The 22,144-nt window shown below is 46.5% G+C and overlaps 1 protein-coding gene across 1 annotated transcript; it reads right to left on the reverse strand.

The window, feature by feature from the left end:
• Nucleotides 1-1,369: 1,369 nt before the first annotated feature.
• LOC144607501 (fucolectin-like) lies at nt 1,370-19,894 on the reverse strand. The gene is given in 6 exon segments (XM_078424390.1): nt 1,370-1,499; nt 4,367-4,502; nt 4,505-4,603; nt 4,606-4,644; nt 10,573-10,701; nt 19,822-19,894. Coding segments are annotated over 6 exon segments (606 nt in total).
• Nucleotides 19,895-22,144: the final 2,250 nt, after the last annotated feature.

A 22,144-nucleotide genomic window follows, 5' to 3' on the forward strand; every position in this document is an offset into this window, starting at 1 on the left:
ATGCGGGGACATTTGCTATTGGCTTGGAGTGCTGGACTACCTCTCACCAGTTTAGCACACCGTCTGTTCATGGTGAACCTGGTGCTAACATATATGCCGACGACACGATTCTGGCTCAGGGTTTGGGAAGTAGCAGAGCAGTGTTCTATTGAACGTTACGACCTCCATTAAAAAAAGCCTGTTGTATTGGTGCTTGGGTTGATTGTATTAGATGGATTGTACGTATGTATTGTATGGATTACGTAGAAACATAGAAACATAGAAAATAGGCGCAGGAGGAGGCCATTTGGCCCTTCGAGCCAGTACCGCCATTCATTTTGATCATGGCTGATCATCCACAATCAGTAACCTGTGCCTACCATCTCCCCATATCCCTTGATTTCAATAGCCTCAAGAGCTCTATCTAACTCTTTTTAATTCATCCAGTGAATTGGCCTCCACTGCCTTCTGTGGCAGAGAATTCCACAAATTCAAAACTCTCTGGGTGAAAAGTTTCTTCTCACCTCAGTTTTAAATGGCCTCCCCTTTATTCTTAGACTGTGGCCCCTGGTTCTGGACTCCCCCAACATTGGGAACATTTTTTCCTGCATGATGATGATGATGATGATGATGATGATGATGATTATTATTATGATTATTATGATTATTATGATTATTATTATTATTATTATTATTATTATTATTATTATTATTATTATTATTATTATTATTATTATTATTATTATTATTATTATTATTATTATTATTATTATTATTATTATTATTATTATTATTATTATTATTATTATTATTATTATTATTATTATTATTATTATTATTATTATTAGTTCAACGTGAAGGGGAAAGGATTTAATAGGATTCTGAGGGGTATCTTTTTCACACAAAGGGATGTGGGTGTATCAAACGAGCTGCCAGATGAGGTAGTTGAGGCAGGGACTATCCCATCGTTTAAGAAACAGTTTGACAGGTGCTTGTTTAGGACAGGTTTGGATGAATATGGACCAAGCGCAGGCAGGTGGGACATGTTGATCGGTATGGGCATGTTGGGCCGAAGGGCCTGTTTCCACGCTGTATTACTGTATGACTCTAAGTGTAGGGAGGAACTGCAGAGCTTGTTTAAACGGAAGACAGAAACAAAATGTTGGAGTAACTCAGCGGGTCAGGCAGCATCTGTGGAGTAAAGGAATACGTGACGTCTCAGTTCGGGACGCATCTTCAGAGATGCTGGTTACTCCGGTGTTTTTATGTCTGCTTTCGCTATGACTTTATATCCCGGTGGGGCGCGGAGTCGTGAATCAAGAGACGGGCACAGAACATGGTGGATGCTTCACATTTTTATTGAGCGGCGCCCTCGGTCTTAGCGTTTCACTTAAATCTCGACCTCGCACAGGGTCAGGATGCCTTCGTCCGCCATCACCACGTTGACAAAGCGCCCGGCCACCCCGTGACAGTTGAGCACGGCGGTGCGACCGGCTCCCAGCCGCTCAATCACCCCGCAGCTGGAAGGGAGAAGAAGCCACATGTTAATCAAGTGGCGGTGGTCACAGCCTCGGCCTCGGGTGGGTGGCGGCAACTACCGGGGAGGGTTAGCGGGACGCGCTGGACCCACCGGCAGCCCAATTACAGAGTTCCTACGCACAGGTACCCCACGAAGGCTCCCTCCCACACACACGTGTTCCCCCATCCCACGTACATTCGTCATCTACAGAGGCCACCGACTTCACACATGTCACCCACCATTCACGAAGGCATTAATAGACTTCGTATTCGCTAAGGGTCGATCCGGATCTTCCAATCTACCTTGTTACATGTTATGAAAGACTGCAATAAGAAAGTTAAGAAAGACTGCAAAGAAAAGGCTGCAGACCAGTGAGAGTGACATTAATCATCGTGGATGGGTTCTGGAATTGGATTCAGAGACACGGGACATAACAGCATTTGTAGAGGCAGGATCTGATTAAGAATAGTCAGCATGGATTCGTGTGTGGGAAATCGTGTCTCGCCAATTTGTTTGAGATTTTTTGAAGCGGTGACCAAGATTGACGGGACAGGGCGTTAGAGATTGTCGACATACAATACAATGCAATACAATACAATACAATACAATACAATATATCTTTATTGTCATTGTACCCAGGGGTACAACGAGATTGGGAATGCGCCTCCCATACGATGCAATAATTTAAGTAATTTAGACAGCAGCAACCCAACGAAACGAAACAGTTGTAACAGTTTTGGACAGGGTAAAGTGCAAGTTGATCTATGCGTTGTGGCCATCCGGCTCAGCAGGACCGGTTCATAGCAGCTATGGCCCTGGGGATGAAGCTGTTCCTGAGTCTGGAGGTGCGGGCGTAGAAGGCCTTGTATCGTCTGCCCGATGGAAGGAGTTCGAACAGACTGTTGCAGGGGTGTGAAGAGTCTTTGTGGATGCTGATGGCTTTTCTGAGGCATCGTGTGTTGTAGATGCCCTCCAAGTCTGGTAGCTGTGTTCCGATGGCCCTCTGAGCTCTATGGACTACCCGCTGTAGAGCTTTCCTTTCTGCCTCCGTGCAGCTGAGGTACCACACAGGGATGCCATGCGTTAGGATGCTCTCTATGGTGCAGCGGTAGAAGGTCGTCAGTAGCTGTTGGGGTCGACCAGACTTTTTCAGTGTTCTTAAGTAGTTCAGTCTTTGTTGTGCCTTCTTGACCAGCGCAGCAGTGTTATTGGACCATGTTAGGTCCTCCGAAATGTGAGTGCCCAGAAACTTGAAGCTGGACACTCTCTCCACACTGTCCCCGTTGATAGAGATCGGGACATATTCCCCGTTATGTGACTTACGGAAGTTGATGATCAGCTCCTTGGTCTTGGTGGTATTTAGGGACAGGTTTTTATCCGAGCACCAGTCCGCCAGGTTCTGCACCTCCGCTCTATAGTTTGTTTCATCCCCGTTGGTGATCAGCCCGATCACCGTTGTGTCATCTGCAAACTTGACAATGGTGTTGGTGTCGAATGCAGGAACACAGTCATGTGTGAAGAGGGAGTAGAGCATGGGGCTCAGAACACAGCCCTGTGGTGTGCCGGTACTCAGGGTGATAGTGGAGGACAGGTGCGGGCCCATTCTCACTGCCTGCGGTCGTTCCAGCAGGAAGTCCAGGATCCAGTCACATAATGACGAGCTGAGGCCTAGCTGGTGGAGTTTGGTGATGAGCTTGGTGGGGATGACCGTGTTGAAGGCGGAGCTATAGTCTATGAATAGCATCCTCACGTACGTGCCCTGTCTCTCTAGGTGAGTCAGGACAGTGTGAAGAGCCAGAGAGATGGCGTCCTCTGTGGATCTATTTGCCCTGTATGCAAATTGATGTGGGTCCAGTGAGTCAGGGATGCTGGACTTCAACAAGAACTTTGACAAGGTCCTACGTGGTCGGTTGGTGTGGAAAGAACACATGGCATGCAGGGAGAGCTGGCAACTGGATTCACAATTGGCGTGAGGATAGGAGACAGAAGGTTGTATTTCAGTCTGGCGGCTGCAACAAGTGGTGTGTCACAGGGATCAGTGCTGGGTCCGCTGCTGTGCATCATTTACATTCATGATTTAGCTGTGGATATTGGCGACAAGGGGAAAGGTTTTGCAGATGACACAACAGTTGGCGGTACAGTGGAAAGTGCTGGATGTTGATCAACTTGTTCAATGATTTAATATGAATGGGAGGTGTAGTTTAAATCAGACAAGTGCGACCTATTGCATTTTGGTAGGGTAAATTCGGGCAGAATTAACACAGTAAATGGCAGGGCCTTGAGAGTGTTATAGACAGAGAGAGAGAGACCTATGGAGTTTGGGTACAGAGTCCATGAAAGTGGTGACGAAGAAGACAGTGTGATGAAGAAGACATTTGGCACGCTTGCCTTCCTGAGTCAGAGTATTGAGGACAGACGTTGGAATATTATGTTGCAGTTCTACAAGGCGTGGGTGAGACCGCACTGGGAGCTGTGTACAGTTCTGTTCATCAGCTAGAGGAACGACGCCATTAAATTGGAAGGCGTGTGAAAAACAAATTGGGAAATGGAAGATTTGAGCTACAAGAAGAGGCTGGATAAGCTGGTTTCCCCCGCCCCCTCCCAGAAACTTAGCAGGCTGAGCGGTGACCACACAACGGTAATCCAAAATAGGTTTGTGAAGCGGAAGGGGATTCGTTTGGTCGGTTACGCGAAGGCGGGCATGGAAAGGGTGGGCCGAATGGCCTATATCCATGCTGTGGGAAGAATGAACTGTACCACCCGTCCCCCATCCAGACTCTCCCGGAGCACTGCCGTCGCTGGGATGTGAATGAGCAGGAACTTGCCCTGTGACCCTGAACTCGACCCTCTCTTCCCGCCCACACTTACACGGGGTTGTTGGAGCCGTTGTCATGGAAGGAGGTGCCGACATGGACCGTAACGTTTTTGAATCGTTTCCAGCAGCAGTCAACCCGGTTGGTGATCTTCACGGACAGCACATTCTCCTCGGAGAACAGGTCTACGCCCACCAGGGCCGCATTTCCGTCATGGTGTGAGTGCACGATTTGTTGTGGTAGAAGGCGTTCCTGTTCCGGTCGATGGCTTGGTGCGCCTGCCCGTCCCGTACGTGCTCGACTGGGTGGCGTTTCCCCGGATCGCCACGTTCCCTGCAAACACAAGTCGCGAGTGGTCGGAGCTGGGAACAGGGGAAGCGGCCGCGGGCGGTGAGTGTCAACATCTCACAGAACGGGACGGTGCCGGGGACAGGCAGGGCATAGGCAGGACCCAGCTCACGGTGTCTTAGAGCTGTACAGACGGACCATGCAGGCCATGCGGCCCTCCATGTTCCTGCTGGCCAAATTGGCATAATGAAATAGTCAATTTTTCCTACATTTGGTCGATATCCTGCTAAACGCTTCCTGCTGCATATATATCTGTCAACATGTATTTTTCACGTGTTATTGTATCGGCTTTAACAGCTTCCTCTGGCAGCTTGTTCCAGATACCGACTATCCTTTGATTGAAAACGTTGCCCCTTTTCCGCTGCTACCAAGAATCTGAAAACCGTGACTGCCAGTCTCAAGAACAGCTTCTTCCCAGCAACCATCAGACTGCACAACACTAACCTCAGCAAATATGATCTCCAATTGACTGTGTCTTTGGTTGCACTACAGAGTTTGAGTTTGCACCATTATGGGTACCTAGTTTTATTGATTATAATTCATAGTATTCTTGAATATTGCGTATTTATTAGCTTGATATTGCGCTTATGGGCATGTTAAACTGCAACAAGTTAGAACTGCATTGTTCTGATACCGGTACATGGCGATTAAACTATTTCCCCCAAAACTGGCGAATCAGATGGACAGTATGGTGCAGAATGCGCAAGGCATACTTACCTTCACTAGGAAGGGTACTGATCACAAAACATTATGAGGCAGCTGTACAAGTCGCTGGTGAAGCCACACTTAAGGTACTGTGTGCAGTTCTGGTCACCCAGTTACAGGAAGGGGTCATTAAGTTGGGAATGGTGCAGAAGGGATTCGCCAGGATGTTGCCTGAGCTTGTGGGATTGAATTATTACGAGGATTTGAACAGGTTGGGACTTTTTCTTTACTCTTGAGATGGTTGAGGGGTGAGTTGTACAAGATCACAAGGGGCATGAATAAAGTGTATGATCGTTGCGTTTTCCCATAGTAGAGGATTCTAAAACTAGGGAGCATAAGATGAGAGGCGAGAGATTTAAGAGGGACTTCAAGGCACCTTTTTTCACTCATGGGATAGCCATACCTGGATCAAGTTACCGAAAGAAGATGCACAAGCGGATAGATTTGAAAGACAATTATACCGGTATAGATAGGAAAGGTTTAGACGGCAGAAGGTAGACATAAAACGCTGGAATAACTCAGCGGGACAGGCAGCATCTCTGGAGAGGAGGAATGGGTGACGTTTCGGGTCGAGACGCTTCTTCAGACGAGAGTCAGGGGAAAGGGAAACAAGAGATATAGACGGTGATGTGGAGAGATATAGAACAGATGAATAAAAGATATGCAAAAAAGTAACGATGATAAAGGAAAGGGGCCATTGTTAGCTGTTTTTTGGGAGAGAACGAGAAGCTGGTGCGACTTGCGTGGGGGAGGGATGGAGAGAGAGGGAATGAATGGGTTACTTGAATTTAGAGAAATCAATAATCATATCATTGGATTATAAACAGCCCAAGCGAAATATGAGATGTTGATAATCGAATTTGCGTTCCTCCAAACCACTCCCATCTGCACCGGTCTCCCTCCCTTTGGACTCCCACACACGGCCTTCTACCCTCTTTAGACCTCTTCATTTCTAACTGCTGATGTCAAACGTCTCAAATTTTCCACCCCCCACACCTACTCTAACCTCACCCCTCTGAACGTACAGTCCACCCCTCATTCTGCAGCAACCCTGATATAATCATTAAATCCGCCAACAAGGGAGGTGGCCTGGTAGTCTGGCGAGCTGACCTCTGCCGGGCTGAGGCCAGGCGACAACTCTCAGACACCTCCTTCTATTTATCCTTGGACCATGACCCCACAGATGAACACCAGGCCATAATCTAACAGACATAGACAACATTTTAAAAATAGGTGCAGGAGGAGGCCCTTCGAGCCAGCACCGCCATTCAATATGATAATGGCTGATCGTCTAAAATCAGTACCCCGTTCCTGCTCCCCCCCCAACCCTTGATTCTGTTAGCCCTAACAGCTAAATCTAACTCTCTCTTGAAAACATCCAGTTAATTGGCCTCCACTGCCTTCAGTGGCAGAGAATTCCACGGATTCACAACTCTCTGGGTGAAAAAGTTTAACCTCATTTCAGTCCTAAATGCCTTACCCCTTATTCCTAAACTGTGACCCGTGGTTCTGGACTCCCCCAACATGTTGAATATTTTTTCCTGCATCTAGCCTATCCAATCCTTTAAGAATTGTATATCTATATACTAAAACCCCCGTTTGTTTGTTTGTTTGTTCCTGAACTAGAGCCAAAACGGTACACGACTCGGCGACAATTTTAGGTCCACCTTACTCACCGTCGTCCCTTTGGTGCTAATGAAATTTCATTAAAATTAGTCTTATATTTTTTAAGTTATTCACATTTTAAAGTTTAAAAAAAACCGCGCCTTTAATCTGACACGTGAGATGGGCGGGACACAAGAGTCTCGCGCACAGAGATTGTGGGTAGATGCGTTTGTTATTTGGAGCTTTGGTTGTCAATCATGTAAAATTTAAAGAGAATCGGGAAATGACCGAACAGCGCTTTGAGTAAATTGCTGGTGTATCGATTACCGCGTGCTAGCCAGAAGTGGAATGAACGGGGGAGGGAGGAGGGGGGTGTTGTAGAGTTCTGTGTTGGTGAGATATGACTTAAGAGCGTGGGTGAGCAAGGAAGGTATGCTGCACTCCATCAAAAGCAATAATGTCCTTCCTCAAATTAGGAGACCAAAATTGCGCACAATACGCCAGGTGTGGTCTCGTCAGGGCGCTGTACAACTGCAGGACTACCTCCTTGTTACTAAACTAAAATCATCTCGCAATGGAGACCAACATGTCATTAGCTTTCTTTACTGCCTGCTGTACCTGCATGCTTACTTTCAGTGACTGATGTACAAGCACACCCAGATCTCGTTGCACCTCTGATTTTATCACTTGCGGCTGTTTGCCCTCCACTGCCTCCAATCTTATCGTTCCCCAGCCCCACCTTCTCCCCAAAATCCATCAACAGGACTATCCTGGCACACCCATGTTTCTGCCCGTTCTTGTCCCACCGAACTGCTTTTTCACTATCTCGACTACATCCTACCCCTCCTGGTCCAATCTCTCGCGACCTATGCCCAAGATACCTCTCAGGCCCTTCATCTTTTAATGACGTCCGCTTTCCGAGCCCCCACTCCCTACTCCTTCCTATGTACATTCAGTCACTCTATACCTCCGCCCCCCACTAAGACGGCCTTTAAGCCCTCCGTTTCCTCCTCGGCGGCAGAAGCAGCCAATTTCCATCTTCTCTCACTCTCGTCCGTCTAGTGGAGTTGGTCCTCACCCTTAACAACTTCTCCTTCGACTCCTTCCACTTCCTCCAAGTCCAAGGTGTAGCTATGGGTACCATGCTATGCCTTCCTCTTTGTCGGATACGTTGAACGATTCCTTTTCTAGGCGCATACTGGCCCTATCCCCGAATTCTATCTCCATTACAGACGTTTTTGTACAAAAAAGGCATATCATAACCGATCTGTTCCTCCTTTAATCCACTGATTTCCCCCACCCCCGTCCCGTCCCGTCCCCTTCCCACTCTCGCATCATCTCGCTGGTCCCTGGGTACAAATCAAACTGTGTCAGACGTCCCGATCCGAAACGTCGCCCATCCATTTTCCCTTCAGAGATGCTGTGTCAACCGTCTGCTCCCTCATCGTCCCTCCCACAGTGCGACGCTCCGTCACCGCCACTCCCACAGTGCGGCGCTCCCTCAGTACAGCTGCTCCCACGGCACGGCGCTCCCTTACCGCCCCTCCCACAGTACGACGTTGCCTCAGTGCTGCCCCGCCCACATTGTGGCGCTCTCACCGCCCCTCACACAACGCGGCGCTCTCTCACCACCCCTCCCACATTGTGGCGCTCTCACCGTCCCTCCCACAGTGCGACGCTCCCTCACCGCCCCTCACAAAACGCGTCGCTCCCTCACCGCCCCTCCCACATTGTGGCGCTGCCTCACCGACCCTCCCACAGCGCGGTGCTCTCTCAATACTGTCACAAACCCTCCAAGGCTAAAAGAATTGTCTGGTGCTCAATTTAGAATAGTATTTCATAGAAACATAGAAACGTGGACAATAGGTGCAAGAGGAGGCCATTCGACCCTTCGAGCCAGCACCGCCATTCATTGTGACCATGGCTGATCATCTACAATCAGTAACCCGTGCCTGCCTTCTCCCCATATCCCTTGATTCCACTAGCCCCTGGAGCTCTATTCAAATCTTTTTTAATTCATCCAGTGAATTGGCCTCCATTGCCTTCTGTGGCAAAGAATTCCACAAATTCACAACTCTCTGGCTGAAAATGTTTTTTTTACCTCAGTTTTAAGTGGCCTCCCCTTTATTCTTAGACTGTGGCCCCTGGCTCTGGGCTCCCGCAACGTTGGGAAGATTTTTTCTGCATCTAGCTTGTCCAGTCCTTTTATAATTTTATACGTCTCCATAAGGTCCGCTCTTATCTTTCTAAACTCCAGTGAATACAAGCCCAGTCTTTCCAATCTTTCCTCATATGACAGTCTCACATTTCGCTCACCATATTTCAGCAGCCTCTCGGGATTTAATGGATTGCGTACAAATGGTTGTATAATTGTTTAGATATCTATGTTTCTATGTTTCTATATAGGAAATGTTCCAATATTCATGTTCCAAATGCGCTTGCTTTTCTTTGAATAACAATAGTTTTACAAAAACTGGAACGCAAAGGATTTCTCCTTCTGTGACAGAGAGTTTTTGATGAGATAATTGTCACAGAAAGAGCAAGTGTCATCTATTCTGTGAGATGCAGTCATATAATCATACGGCACGGGAACAGGCCCTTCGGCCCAACCTTCCCATGCTGACGAAGATAGTCACACAACACTGAAACAGGCCCTTCAGCACAACTCACCAATGCTGACCAAGATAGAGTCATAGAGTCATACAGTTCGGAAACAGATCCTTCGGCCGGTGTGGGAAAAAACACCCTTGACTTTCTTCCCTGACGAGAACCCCACCACTTGTTCATCATGGAGGGTTCCGTCCTCCTGCATGCCTTGCCCTTCACTCTAATAGGAACATGTGAGGACACAACACTTCCTTTCTCTCTTTCTGGACCTTCCCACTTGCCTGGTGTTCCTTCACCCGCAAACAAACTCCCCCAATCAACCTTTTCAAGATCCCCTCAACCAACACTCTCCCTGCCTGGTAGAATCTGTCCCCACCGTCAACAACGTGACTCCTCTCACATTCATTTAGTCCAAGGTGCTGCCATGCGCCCCAGCTATGCCTGCCCTTTTGTTTGACGACGCTGAATAGTTCTTATTCCAAATGAACGCTAGCACAACTCCCCACTTCTTTCTCCGTCTTTTCCATTGCTTCAGCTTTGCCCCCTGCACCCATACAGAACTCGTTGATTTCATCAGCTCTACCACCCCGCCCTTGGACTATCTCCGACACCTTTCTTTCCTTTCTCCATATCTTTGTCCCCATCACAGGGGACAGATTATCGACCGATGTCTACTATAATTCCCACAGTCTACTCCCACAGTTATCTGGACTACTCCTCCATCCACCTTGCCTCTTGCTAGAACTTCATCAGGTCATCCCTCGGCCTCTTGCATTGCAAGGAATAATGTCCTAACCTGCTTAACTTTTCCCTATAACTAAGGACTTCGGGTATTGGTATCATCCACATAAATGTTCTTCGCACTTCTCCAGCTTAATGGGATTTTGGTGGCCCAAAACACACCTAGTGCAATCCCAGTAAGGTCTTCTAGAACGGCAGTATAACTCCAGTTGCAATTCCTATCGTCAATCCCTCCACCGAGAAAGAGGAGCATACCAAGAGCCTTCTTCACTACATTGATCACTCTGATGCCCCTTTCACGGACCGAGGTACTTGTACTCGGTGCTCGTTCGACATCCTGCTGTAAAGGATCTGGGGCGATATGGTTCAAATACAAACTGGCCCCTGAATGTGACATCACAGATGAACAGAGTAGTGAGGAAAGCATTTCGCGCTGGCCTCTATCGGGACCCGTTTACTCCTACTCTTTGCTTCTTTTCAGCCAACCAATTCACTATCCATGTCAATACCCTATGCCCAGTACCATCTGCTCTAATTTTGCCCACTAATCTCCTGTGTGGGATCTTATCAAAGGCTTTCTGAAAGTCCAGTTACACGAAATCCATTGGCTCTCCTTCCTTCATTATACTTGTCACATCCTCAAGAAAATCCAGAAGATGAGTCAAGCAGGATTCCCCCTTCATAAAGCCGTGCTGACTTGGACTTATCCTTTTAGACAATAGACAATAGGCAATAGGTGCAGGAGTAGGCCATTCGGCCCTTCAAGCCAGCACCGCCATTCAATGAGATTATGGCTGATCATTCTCAATCAGTACCCCGTTCCTGCTTTCTCCCCATACCCCATGACTCCGCTATCCTTAAGAGCTCTATCTAGCTCTCTCTTGAATGTATTCAGAGAATTGGCCTCCACTGCCCTCTGAGGCAGAGAATTCCACAGATTCACAACTCTCTGACTAAAAAAGTGTTTCCTTATCTCTGTTCTAAATGGCCTACCCCTTATTCTTAAACTGTGGCCCCTGGTTCTGGACTCCCCCAACATTGGGAACATGTTTCCTGCCTCTAACATGTCCAACCCCTTAATAATCTTATACGTTTCGATAAGATCCCCTCTCATCCTTCTAAATTCCGGTGTATACAAACCTAGTCGCTCTAGTCTTTCAACATATGACAGTCCCGCCATTCCGGGAATTAACCTAGTAAACCTACGTTGCACGCCCTCAATAGCAAGAATATCCTTCCTCAAATTTGGAGACCAAAACTGCACACAGTACTCCAGGTGCGGTCTCACTAGGGCCCTGTACCACTGCAGAATGACCTCTTTGCTCCTATACTCAACTCCTCTCGTTATGAATGGCAACATTCCATTGGCTTTCTTCACTGCCTGCTGTATCTGCATGCTTCCTTTCAGTGACTGATGCACTAAGACACCCAGATCACGTTGTACGTCCCCTTTTCCTAACTTGACACCATTCAAATATTAATCTGCCTTCCTATTCTTACCACCAAAGTGGATAACCTCACACTTATCCACTTTAAACTGCATCTGCCATGCATCCGCCCACTCACACAACCTGTCCAAGTCACCCTGCAACCTCATAGCACCTTCCTCACAGTTCACACTGCCACCTAGCTTTGTATCATCGGCAAATTTGCTAATGGTACTTTTAATCCCTTCATCCAAGTCATTGATGTATATTGTAAATAGCTGCGGTCCCAACACCGAGCCTTGCGGTACCCCACTAGTCACTGCCTGCCATTCTGAAAGGGACCCATTTATCCCCACTCTTTGCTTTCTGTCTGTCAACCAACTTTCTATCCATGTCAGTACCCTACCTCCAATACCATGTGCTCTAATTTTGCCCGCCATTCTCCTATGTGGGACCTTGTCGAAGGCTTTCTGAAAGTCGAGGTACACCACATCCACCGGCTCTCCCCTGTCAATTTTCCTAGTTACATCCTCAAAAAATTCCAGTAGATTAGTCAAGCAGGATTTCCCCTTCGTAAATCCATGCTGACTCGGAACGATCCTGTTACTGCGATCCAAATGCTCCGCAATTTCGTCTTTTATAATTGACTCCAGCATCTTCCCCACCACTGATGTCAGACTAACTGGTCTATAATTTCCCGTTTTCTCTCTCCCTCCTTTCTTGAAAAGTGGGATAACATTAGCTACCCTCCAATCCACAGGAACTGACCCGGAATCTATAGAACATTGGAAAATAATCACTAATGCGTCCACAATTTCTAGAGCCACCTCCTTAAGCACCCTGGGATGCAGACCATCAGGCCCTGGGGATTTATCAGCCTTGAGTCCCATCAGTCTACCCAAAACTTTTTCCTGCCTAATGTGGATTTCCTCCAGTTCCTCTTTCACCCTAGGATCTCTGGCCACAAGAACATCTGGGAGATTGTTTGTATCCTCCTCAGTGAAGACAGATCCAAAGTACCGGTTCAACTCTTCTGCCATTTCCTTGTTCCCCATAATAAATTCCCCTGCTTCTGTCTTCAAGGGACCCACATTTGCCTTGACTATTTTTTTCCTCTTCACATACCTAAAAAAGCTTTTACTATCCTCCTTTATATTATTGGCTAGTTTACCCTCGTACCTCATCTTTTCTCCCCGTATTGCCTTTTTAGTTATCTTCTGTTGCTCTTTAAAAGAGTCCCAATCCTCTGGCTTCCCACTCTTCTTTGGTATGTTATACTTCTTCCCTTTTATTTTTATGTTGTCCTTGACTTCCCTTGTCAGCCACGGGTGCCTCTTACTCCCCTTAGAATCTTTCCTCCTCTTTGGAATAAATTGATCCTGCAACTTCTGCATTATTCCCAGGAATACCTGGGAATCTGCTATCCAAAGGCGCCGTTATTACCTCTTTAATAATTGACTCCAGCATCTTTCCCACCACCGATGTCAGGCTAATTGATCTATAATTCCCCGTTTTCTCCCTCGCTCCTTTCTTGAAAAGTGGGATAACATTAGCTATCCTCCAATCCACAGGAACTGATCCAAAATCTATACAACGTTGGAAAATGATCACCAATGCGTCCACTATTTCTAGAGCCACCTCCCTGAGTATCCTAGGATGCAGACCATCAGGGCCCTGGGGATTTATCAATCTTCAGTCCCATCAGTGTCCCCAATACTATTTCTCGCCTACGCAAATTTCTTTCAGTTCCTCTGTCTCCTGGGTTGCTATGTCCTCTAGTGCATCTGGGAGATTGTTTGTGCCTTCCTGACTGAAGACAGAACTGAAGTACCTGTTCAACTCTTCTGCCATTTCCTTGTTACCCATAATAATTTCACCCGTTTCTGCCTGCAAGGGACCCACATTTGTCTTTGCTAATCTTTTTCTCTTAACATACCCAAATAAGCTTTTACAATCCTTGTTTATATTCTTGGCCAGCTTACCCTCATACTTCACCTTTTTACCCGTATTGCCCCTTTTGTTACCCCCTGTTGTCGTTTGAACGATTTCCAACCCCCTGGCCTCCCGTTACTCTTTGCTATGTTATACATCTTTTATTTCAGTTTTAGTCCATCCCTAACTTTCCTTATCAGCCACGGTTGCCTCTTGCTTTCCTTTAGAATCTTTCTTCCTCTTTGAAATTAAATGATCCTGCACCTCCTGGATTATGCCCAGAAATTCCTGCCATTGCTGTTCCGCCGACATTCCTGCTAGGATCCTTTTTCAGTCGACCTTGGCCAGCTCCTGTCTCATGCCTTTATAGTCCCCTTTATTCAACTGCAACACTGACATTTCTGGTTTAACCTTCTCCCTCTCCAATTGTAGATTAAAACTTCATATTATGGTCACCATCTCTGAGCGGTTCCTTTACCTTGATTCCACTCTGGTTCATTGGACAACACTAAATCCAGAATTGCTTTCTCTCTGGTATGCTCCAGCACAAACCTCTCTCACCATCCATCTCGGAGACACTCTACAAACTCATTTTCTTGGGGCCCAGAACCAACCTGACTTTTCTCCCAGTGTACTTGCATATTGAAATCTCCCATAACCACAGTGGCGTTACCTTTGTTACATGCCAGCTTTAACTCCTGCTGCAAATTACACCCTATACTGGCTACTGTTTGGAGGTCTGTAGATAACTCCCATTAGTATCTTCTTACCTTTACAATTCCTCAATTCTATCCACAGCGACGCTACATAGTCAGTCCCGATGTCACCCCTGGCAAGGCACTGAATTTCATCCCTCATCAACAGAGCTACCCCACCGCTTCTGCCTCTTTCTGTGCTGTAGGACTCTATGACTCTATGACTATGACTCATGCTCAAACCGTTAGAAGTTGTTTTACACGAACCTTGTTCCCCAGTTCCTTTTTTTCCAAGAGAATCTGAAATTAAATTAATATAAATTGTCAAGGCTTCGACATTACATTGACCCTCGTTATGTTTTCCATTATCTCCAGCCAGTTACCCTCAATATTACATGGTATCACAAAATGCTGGAGTAACTCAGCAGGTCAGGGAGCATCTCTGGAGAGAAGGAATTGGTGACGTTTCGGGTCGAGACCCTTCTTCAGTCTGAAGAAGTGTTTCAACCCCAAACGTCACCCATTCCTTCTCTCCAGAGATGCTGCCTGACCTGCTGAGTTACTCTAGCATTTTGTGATACCTTCGATTTGTACCAGCATCTGTAGTTATGTTCCTACTCAATATTACATGCTTGAGTTTGCCCGCTGATACATGCATTTATCCCAAACCTCAGTTCTTTACAAATATAATATTTTAACATTTTAATGACGTTCATCGTCAGATGTGATATGAACTGAATTGGACCATTCGGCCCATCAAGCCTACTCCGTCATTCAACCATGGCTGATAGATATTTCCATTGTTCCCTCTTAACTTTGAGGTGGCACTACGGCGCAGCGGCAGAGTTGCTGCCTGACAGCACCAGAGACCCGCGTTCGATCCTGACTACGGGTGCTGTCTGTACGGTGTTTGTACGTTCTCCCTATGACCGCGTGGGTTTTCCTCCGGGTGCTCATGTTTCCTCCCACATTCCATCGACGTACAGATTTGTTGGTTAATTGGGTTCGGAAAATTGTAAATTGTAAATGTTATGATTGTGTTAGTGTATCGTTAGCAATCGCTGGTCGCTGCCTCGGTGGACCGAAGGAACTGTTTCCGTGCTGTATCTCCAAACTAAACTGTACATAGCCCCTGACACCTGTCATGGGGTATCTATCTATTTCTGCGGTAAAATATAACATTGCGGCTTCCACAGCGTTCTTTGGCAATGAATTCCACAGATTCGCCACCCTCTGACTAAATAAATTCCATCTCATCTCTTTCCTAAAGGAAAACACTTTAATTCTGAGGGAATAGCTTCTAGTCCTAGACTTTCCCCCCAGCTGAAACTCCGTCTCCACAACCACGTTTACCAGGCCCATCACTATTCGATAAGTTTCAACGAATTCCCCCCTCATAGAAACATAGAAACATAGAAAATAGGTGCAGGAGTAGGCCATTCGGCCCTTCGAGCCTGCACCGCCATTCAATATGATCATGGCTGATCATTCAACTCAGTATCCGGTACCTGCCTTCTCTCCTTACCACCTGATCCCTTTAGCCACAAGGGCCACATTTAACTCCCTCTTAAATATAATAATAATAATAATAATCCATTTATTTTATATAGCGCCTTATCACATGCTCAAAGCGCTTTACAAAAACAATTCACATAGAAACAAACAGACAAACTATCCTGACGGAAAAGCGGCGAATACTCAACGCCTGCGTCCTCTCACGTCAGGGTCCGGCAGTAGACATTAAAAAGCACAAGACACACAGATATAATTTTTTACACAAAACAGCCATCACAGTGATTGCTCTAGGCATACCCTCACTGTGATGGAAGGCAAAGTCTTATCTCCTCCTCATTCTTCTCCCGTGGTGCCACGAGGTGATCGAGGCTCCCAACTTTTTGAAGCCCCCACCGGGCGATGGAAAGTCCCAGGGCCGAGCCGAGCAGGCCGATGAAAGTCCTGAGCCCCCACCGGGCGATGGAAAGTGCTGTGGCCGAGCCACGCAGGGCGATGAAAGTCCTGAGCCCCCACCGGGCGATGTAAAGTGCTGCGGCCGAGCCACGCAGGGTGATGAAGGGCCTGCGGGCGGGTTGATCATACCTCGCGCTTCGGGGCGGTCGAAGCTGCTACGGCTGGAGCTCCCAAAAGCCGGTCGCCAGCCAGGGACCTGCGAACTCCCGATGTTGCGGTCTGCAGGGCCCACGGCCGAGGCCTCCGAGATGGTAAGTCCAGGCCCTGCGACCGGAGTCTTCAAGGTCGATCCCAGCTGGAGGCCGCCGAATCCACGATGTTAGGCCGTAGCGCGAACGGAGATACGACACGGTAAAGGTCGTATATATATAGACACGGTAAATATAGCCAATGAACTGGCCTCAACTACGTTCTGTGGCAGAGAATTCCACAGATTCACCACTTTCTCATCTCGGTCCTAAAAGACTTCCCCCTTATCCTTAAACTGTGACGCCTTGTTATGGACTTCCCCAATATCGGGAACAATCTTCCTGCATCTAGCCTGTCCAACCCCTTAAGAATTTTCTAAGTTTCTATAAGATCCCCTCTCAATCTTCTAAATTCCAGCGAGTACAAACCGAGTCTATCCAGTCTTTCTTTATATGAAAGTCCTGCCATCCTAGGAAATTTTATAATTTGATACGTTTCTATAAGATTCCATCTCATCCATCTAAATTCCAGTGAATACAAGCCCAGTCTTTCGAATCATTCCTCATATGGCAATCCCGTCATTCGGGGCATTAACCTCGTGAACCTACGCTGCACTGCCTCAATAGCAACGATGTCCTTCCTCAAATTAGGAGACCAAAACTGCACACAATAGTCCTGATGTAGACAACTGCAGAAGAACCTCTTTACTCATATACTGAAATCCCCCCGTTATGAAGGCCAACATGCCATTAGCTTTCTTCACTGCCTGCTGTGCCTGAATGTTTACTTTCAGTGACTGGTGTACAAGGACACCCAGGTCTCGCTGCACTTCCCCCTTACCTTATCTGATACCATTGAGATATTAATTTGCCTCCTTGTTTTGCCGCCAAAGTGGATAACCCCACATTTATTTACATTATATTGCATCTGCCATGCATTGGCCCACTCACTCAACCTGTCCAAGTCACCCTGCAACCCGCTAACATCCTTTTCGCAGTTCATACTGCCACCCAGCTTTGTGTCATCTGCAGATTTGCTAGCATTACTTTTAATTCTATCATCCAAATCATTAATATGTATTGTAAGTAGTTGCGGCCCCAACACCGAGCTTTGCGGCACTCCACTCGCCACTGCCTGCCATTCTGAAAAGGACCCGTTTATTCCTACTCTTTGCTTCCTGTCTGCCAACCAATTCTCCACCCGTGTTAATACCCTACCCTCAATACCATGTAATCTTATTTTACCCACTAATCTCCTGTGTGGGACCTTATCAAAGGCTTCCTGAAAGTCCAGATACATCCACCGGATCTCCTTCATCCATTTTACTTGTCACATCCTCAAGAAATCACAGAAGATTAGTTAAGCAGGAATTCCCCTTCATAAATCCATGCTGACTTGGACCAATCCTTTTACTGCAATCCAAATGCGCCGTTATTACTTCTTTAATAATTGTCTCCAGCATCTTCCCCACCACCAATGTCAGGCTAACTGGTCCATTTCCTCTGTCTTCCTAGATCCTCTGCCCTTGAGTACACCTGGGAGATTGTTTGTGTCTTCCTGAGTGAAGACAGATCCGAAGTAGCTGTTCAATTCTTCTGCCATTTCCTTGTTCCCCATAACAATTTCACCTATTTCTGCCTTCAAGGGACCCACGTTTGTCTTTACTAATCTTTTTCTCTTAACATACCTAATTAAGCTTTTGCTACCCTTCTTTATATTCTTGGTCAGATTACCCTCGTACTTCATCTTTTCACCCCGTATTGCGCTTTTTGTTGCCTTCTGTTGTTCTTTGAAATTTTCCCAATCCTCTGGCTTCCCGCTACTCTTTGCTATGATATACATTTTTTCTTTTAATTTTATTCCATTCCTAACTTCCCTTGTCAGCCACGTTTGCCTCCTGCTCCCCTTAGAATCTTTCTTCCTCTTTGGAATGAAATGATCCTACATCTTCTGGATTGTGCCCAGAAATTCCTGCCATTGCTGTTCCACCGTCATTCCTGCTAGGATCCTTTTCCAGTCGACCTTGGCCAGCTCCGCTCTCATTCCTTCATAGTCCCCTTTGTTCAACTGCAAAACTGACACTTCTGATTTATCCTTCTATCTCTCAAATTGCAGTTTAAAGCTTATCATATTATGGTCACAACCTCCTAGCGGTTCCTTTACCTTGAGTTCCCTTATTAAATCTGGTTCATTGGACAACACTAAATCCAGAATTGCCTTCTCTCTGGTTGGCTCCAGTACAAACTGCTCTAATAATCCATCATGGATGCACTCAACAAACTCCCTTTCTTTGGGTCTGGAACCAACCAGCTTTTCCCAGTCTACCTGCATATTGAAATCACCCATAACCACAGTGGCATTACCTTTGTTACATGCCAATTTTAACTCCTGCTGCAACTTGCACCCTATATCCAGTCTACTGTTTGGGGGTCTGTAGATAACTCCAATGAGTGTCTTCTTGCCATTAATATTCCTCAACCCTATCCACAGTGACTACAGCGTCAGTCCCTATGTCACCCCTCGCAAGGGACTGAATTTCACCCCTCACCAACAGAGCCACCCCGCCTCCTCTGCCCACCTGCCTGTCCTTTCTATAGGATGTATAACCCTGAAAATTAAGTTCCCAGGCCTGATCCTCCTGCAGCCACGTCTCTGTAATCCCCACAATGTCGTATCTACCAATCTCTAACTGAGCCTCAAGCTCCTCCACATTACTTCTTATACTTCGCGCATTCATATATTTTAATCAATTACCCATCTCACTTTTCACATCGATTCCTATTTCACTTGGCCATACTCTCCTATCCCTTCGTGAGCTTTCCGCCCCGTTAATTCTGGGGTCCTTCTGAACTTTTCCTGTACTATCTTTCCCTTTAGCATTCTTGTCTTTCCATTTTGTCTCCACCCACACTATTTATTTTAAATCATTTGACAACCTTCCTCATTGTGCGCAGATCAATGTTGGTGTCGTCTGCAAACCACGCGCATTTTCTTTCAAATAATTTACATAGAGCACAATCAATATTGATCACTCAAAAGAGCACTCGTCACAGACCTCCAGTTAAAGCAACATCCCTCCACCACTATCCACTGCCTTCTATGATCAACCCAAAGTATCGCAGGTGCCTTATTCTTCCAGATCAGCTTACTATTGCGTATTTGTCGAAAGCTTTAGTGACGTCCACGTGGACAACTTCCATTGTCTGCCCTCAAGGGTAATCCCCGTCACCCCCTTACTTTCATTCCACTGAATCACCTCACTTGTTCTGCACATGCCCAGGCCATCTACATACCGACGTCTGCCTGCTCATCCTCTCCCATTAGACTGTTCTGCAGGCGCTCCGAGGCATCGTAGATAACTCCCATTAGTATTTTCTTACCTTTACAATTCCTCAATTCTATCCACAGCGACTCTACATCATCAGTCCCGATGTCACCCCGCGCAATATACTGAATTTCATCCCTCATCAACAGAGCTACCCCACCGCTTCTGCCCACCTGCCTATCCTTATTGCGGGACGTATAACCCTGAATATTCAGTTCCCAGTCTCGATCCTCCTGCAGCCACGTGTCTGGTACCTATACTAGGTACCTGTACTCGGAGGTCGTTCGGCATCCTGCAGTAAAGGATCTGGAGGGATATGGTTCAAATACCCATTGGCCCCTGAATGTGACATCACAGCTGAACAGAGTAGTGAGTAAGGCTTTTGGCGCTCGACTTTATCGGTGAAGGCATTGACGACAGGAGTTACAAATGGAGTTATGTTGCAGTTCTATGAGACTTTGCTGAAATTGCACTTTGAGTATTATGTTCAGATTTGGTCACGCTGCTATAAGAAATACACTATTAAGCTGAAACAAGGATGTTGACCGGACTGAAGGGCCTGAACTGGGGCGATTCCAATATAACGAGAAAGAACCCGTAACACGAAGCCCTTGAGGGAAATGCGTCAATTTAAGCATTTCAATCAGGGACAACTGCAGAATGCCAAATTGAGCAGGGTTGGTACATAGGCCGAAAGGCGTGTTTCCATCTATCTATCCCTGTCATTTGCCCATCTGTTTTCAGTCATTGCCTCTCCTTGATATCACATTCGAAGCAGCACTCTATCCCAACCCTTATTATTAGCACTAGATCACAGATAAGGGCCAATCCCCGACACGTATGGCCTACCTTATACAAGTGGAGGATTGATCTCATCAACCCTCTTTCGCTTCCCATACTACCTATGAATGAGTACAGAGCCAACCACTGCCCATGAAGTGCCAATTATCTTTCCACTCAAAGGAAGCTTGTGATTCCAAGGTGATTTAGATAATCTGGCTTTCCCTCTTAGTCCCAATCTGGCATCAGATACTTATTATTATTATTATCTCCTGATGTCAATGCTTAAATTAACGCATTTCCCTCGAGGGCCTAGGGTTACGGGTTTTGCTCATAGATTCTTTCTCGATATCGATGTTCCACATCACCCAGCGAGGTCCAATCCCACAGCGCTCACTCCTCCTGAACATCTCACACGTGAGACAAATTCCTTGTTTGTCGTCTGCTGCTATCAATACCCCCACTTACTCTCAATCCAGAATTCATCATTGGACGGATATTTTGCTCTCACAGTTGATTGCTAAATTAAAAGTAACGAGGTTTTTTTATTACTAAGAGAGGTCAGGGAAAAATAATTGCCGTCTTTTGTTGCTCAAATCCACGGGTCACTTGTGTTCTTGCAAGATAATAGTTATCTACTTGTTTTAGGAACCCATAACTCTTGCAGCAACAAGCAACAGCCACGAACTCGATTATCTTAAACCGAACAGATTTTGTAATCTCCCTCCTTCTCCTTTATGTCTTTCGCTTTGCCAATAATAGATCTTACCCACCGATCTTCAACTCATGCTCAAACCGTTAGAAGTTGTTTTACACGAACCTTGTTCCCCAGTTCCTTTTTTTCCAAGAGAATCTGAAATTAAATTAATAGAAATTGTCAAGGCTTTGACATTACATTGACCCTCGTTATGTTCTCCATTATCTCCAGCCAGTTACCCTCAATATCCAATAACACTGCTGCGCTGGTCAAGAAGGCACAACAAAGACTGTTCTACTTAAGAACACTGAAAAACAGCTGCTGACGACCTTCTACCGCTGCACCATAGAGAGCATCCTAACGCATGGAATCCCTGTGTGGTACCTCAGCTGCACGGAGGCAGAAAGGAAAGCTCTACAGCGGGTAGTCCATAGAGCTCAGAGGACCATCGGAACACAGCTACCAGACTTGGAGGGCATCTACAACACACGATGCCTCAGAAAAGCCACCAGCATCCACAAAGACTCTTCACACCCCTGCAACAGTCTGTTCGAACTCCTTCCATCGGGCAGACGATACAAGGCCTTCTATGCCCGCACCTCCAGACTCAGGAACAGCTTCATCCCCAGGGCCATAGCTGCTATGAACCGGTCCTGCTGAGCCGGATGGCCACAACGCATAGATCAACTTGCACTTTACCCTGTCCAAAACTGTTACAACTGTTCGTTTCGTTGGGTTGCTGCTGTCTAAATTACCTAAATTATTGCATCGTATGGGAGGCGCATTCCCAATCTCGTTGTACCCCTGGGTACAA

Source organism: Rhinoraja longicauda, chromosome 2 (genome assembly GCF_053455715.1).
Source record: "Rhinoraja longicauda isolate Sanriku21f chromosome 2, sRhiLon1.1, whole genome shotgun sequence".
NCBI classification, from domain to species: domain Eukaryota; kingdom Metazoa; phylum Chordata; class Chondrichthyes; order Rajiformes; family Arhynchobatidae; genus Rhinoraja; species Rhinoraja longicauda.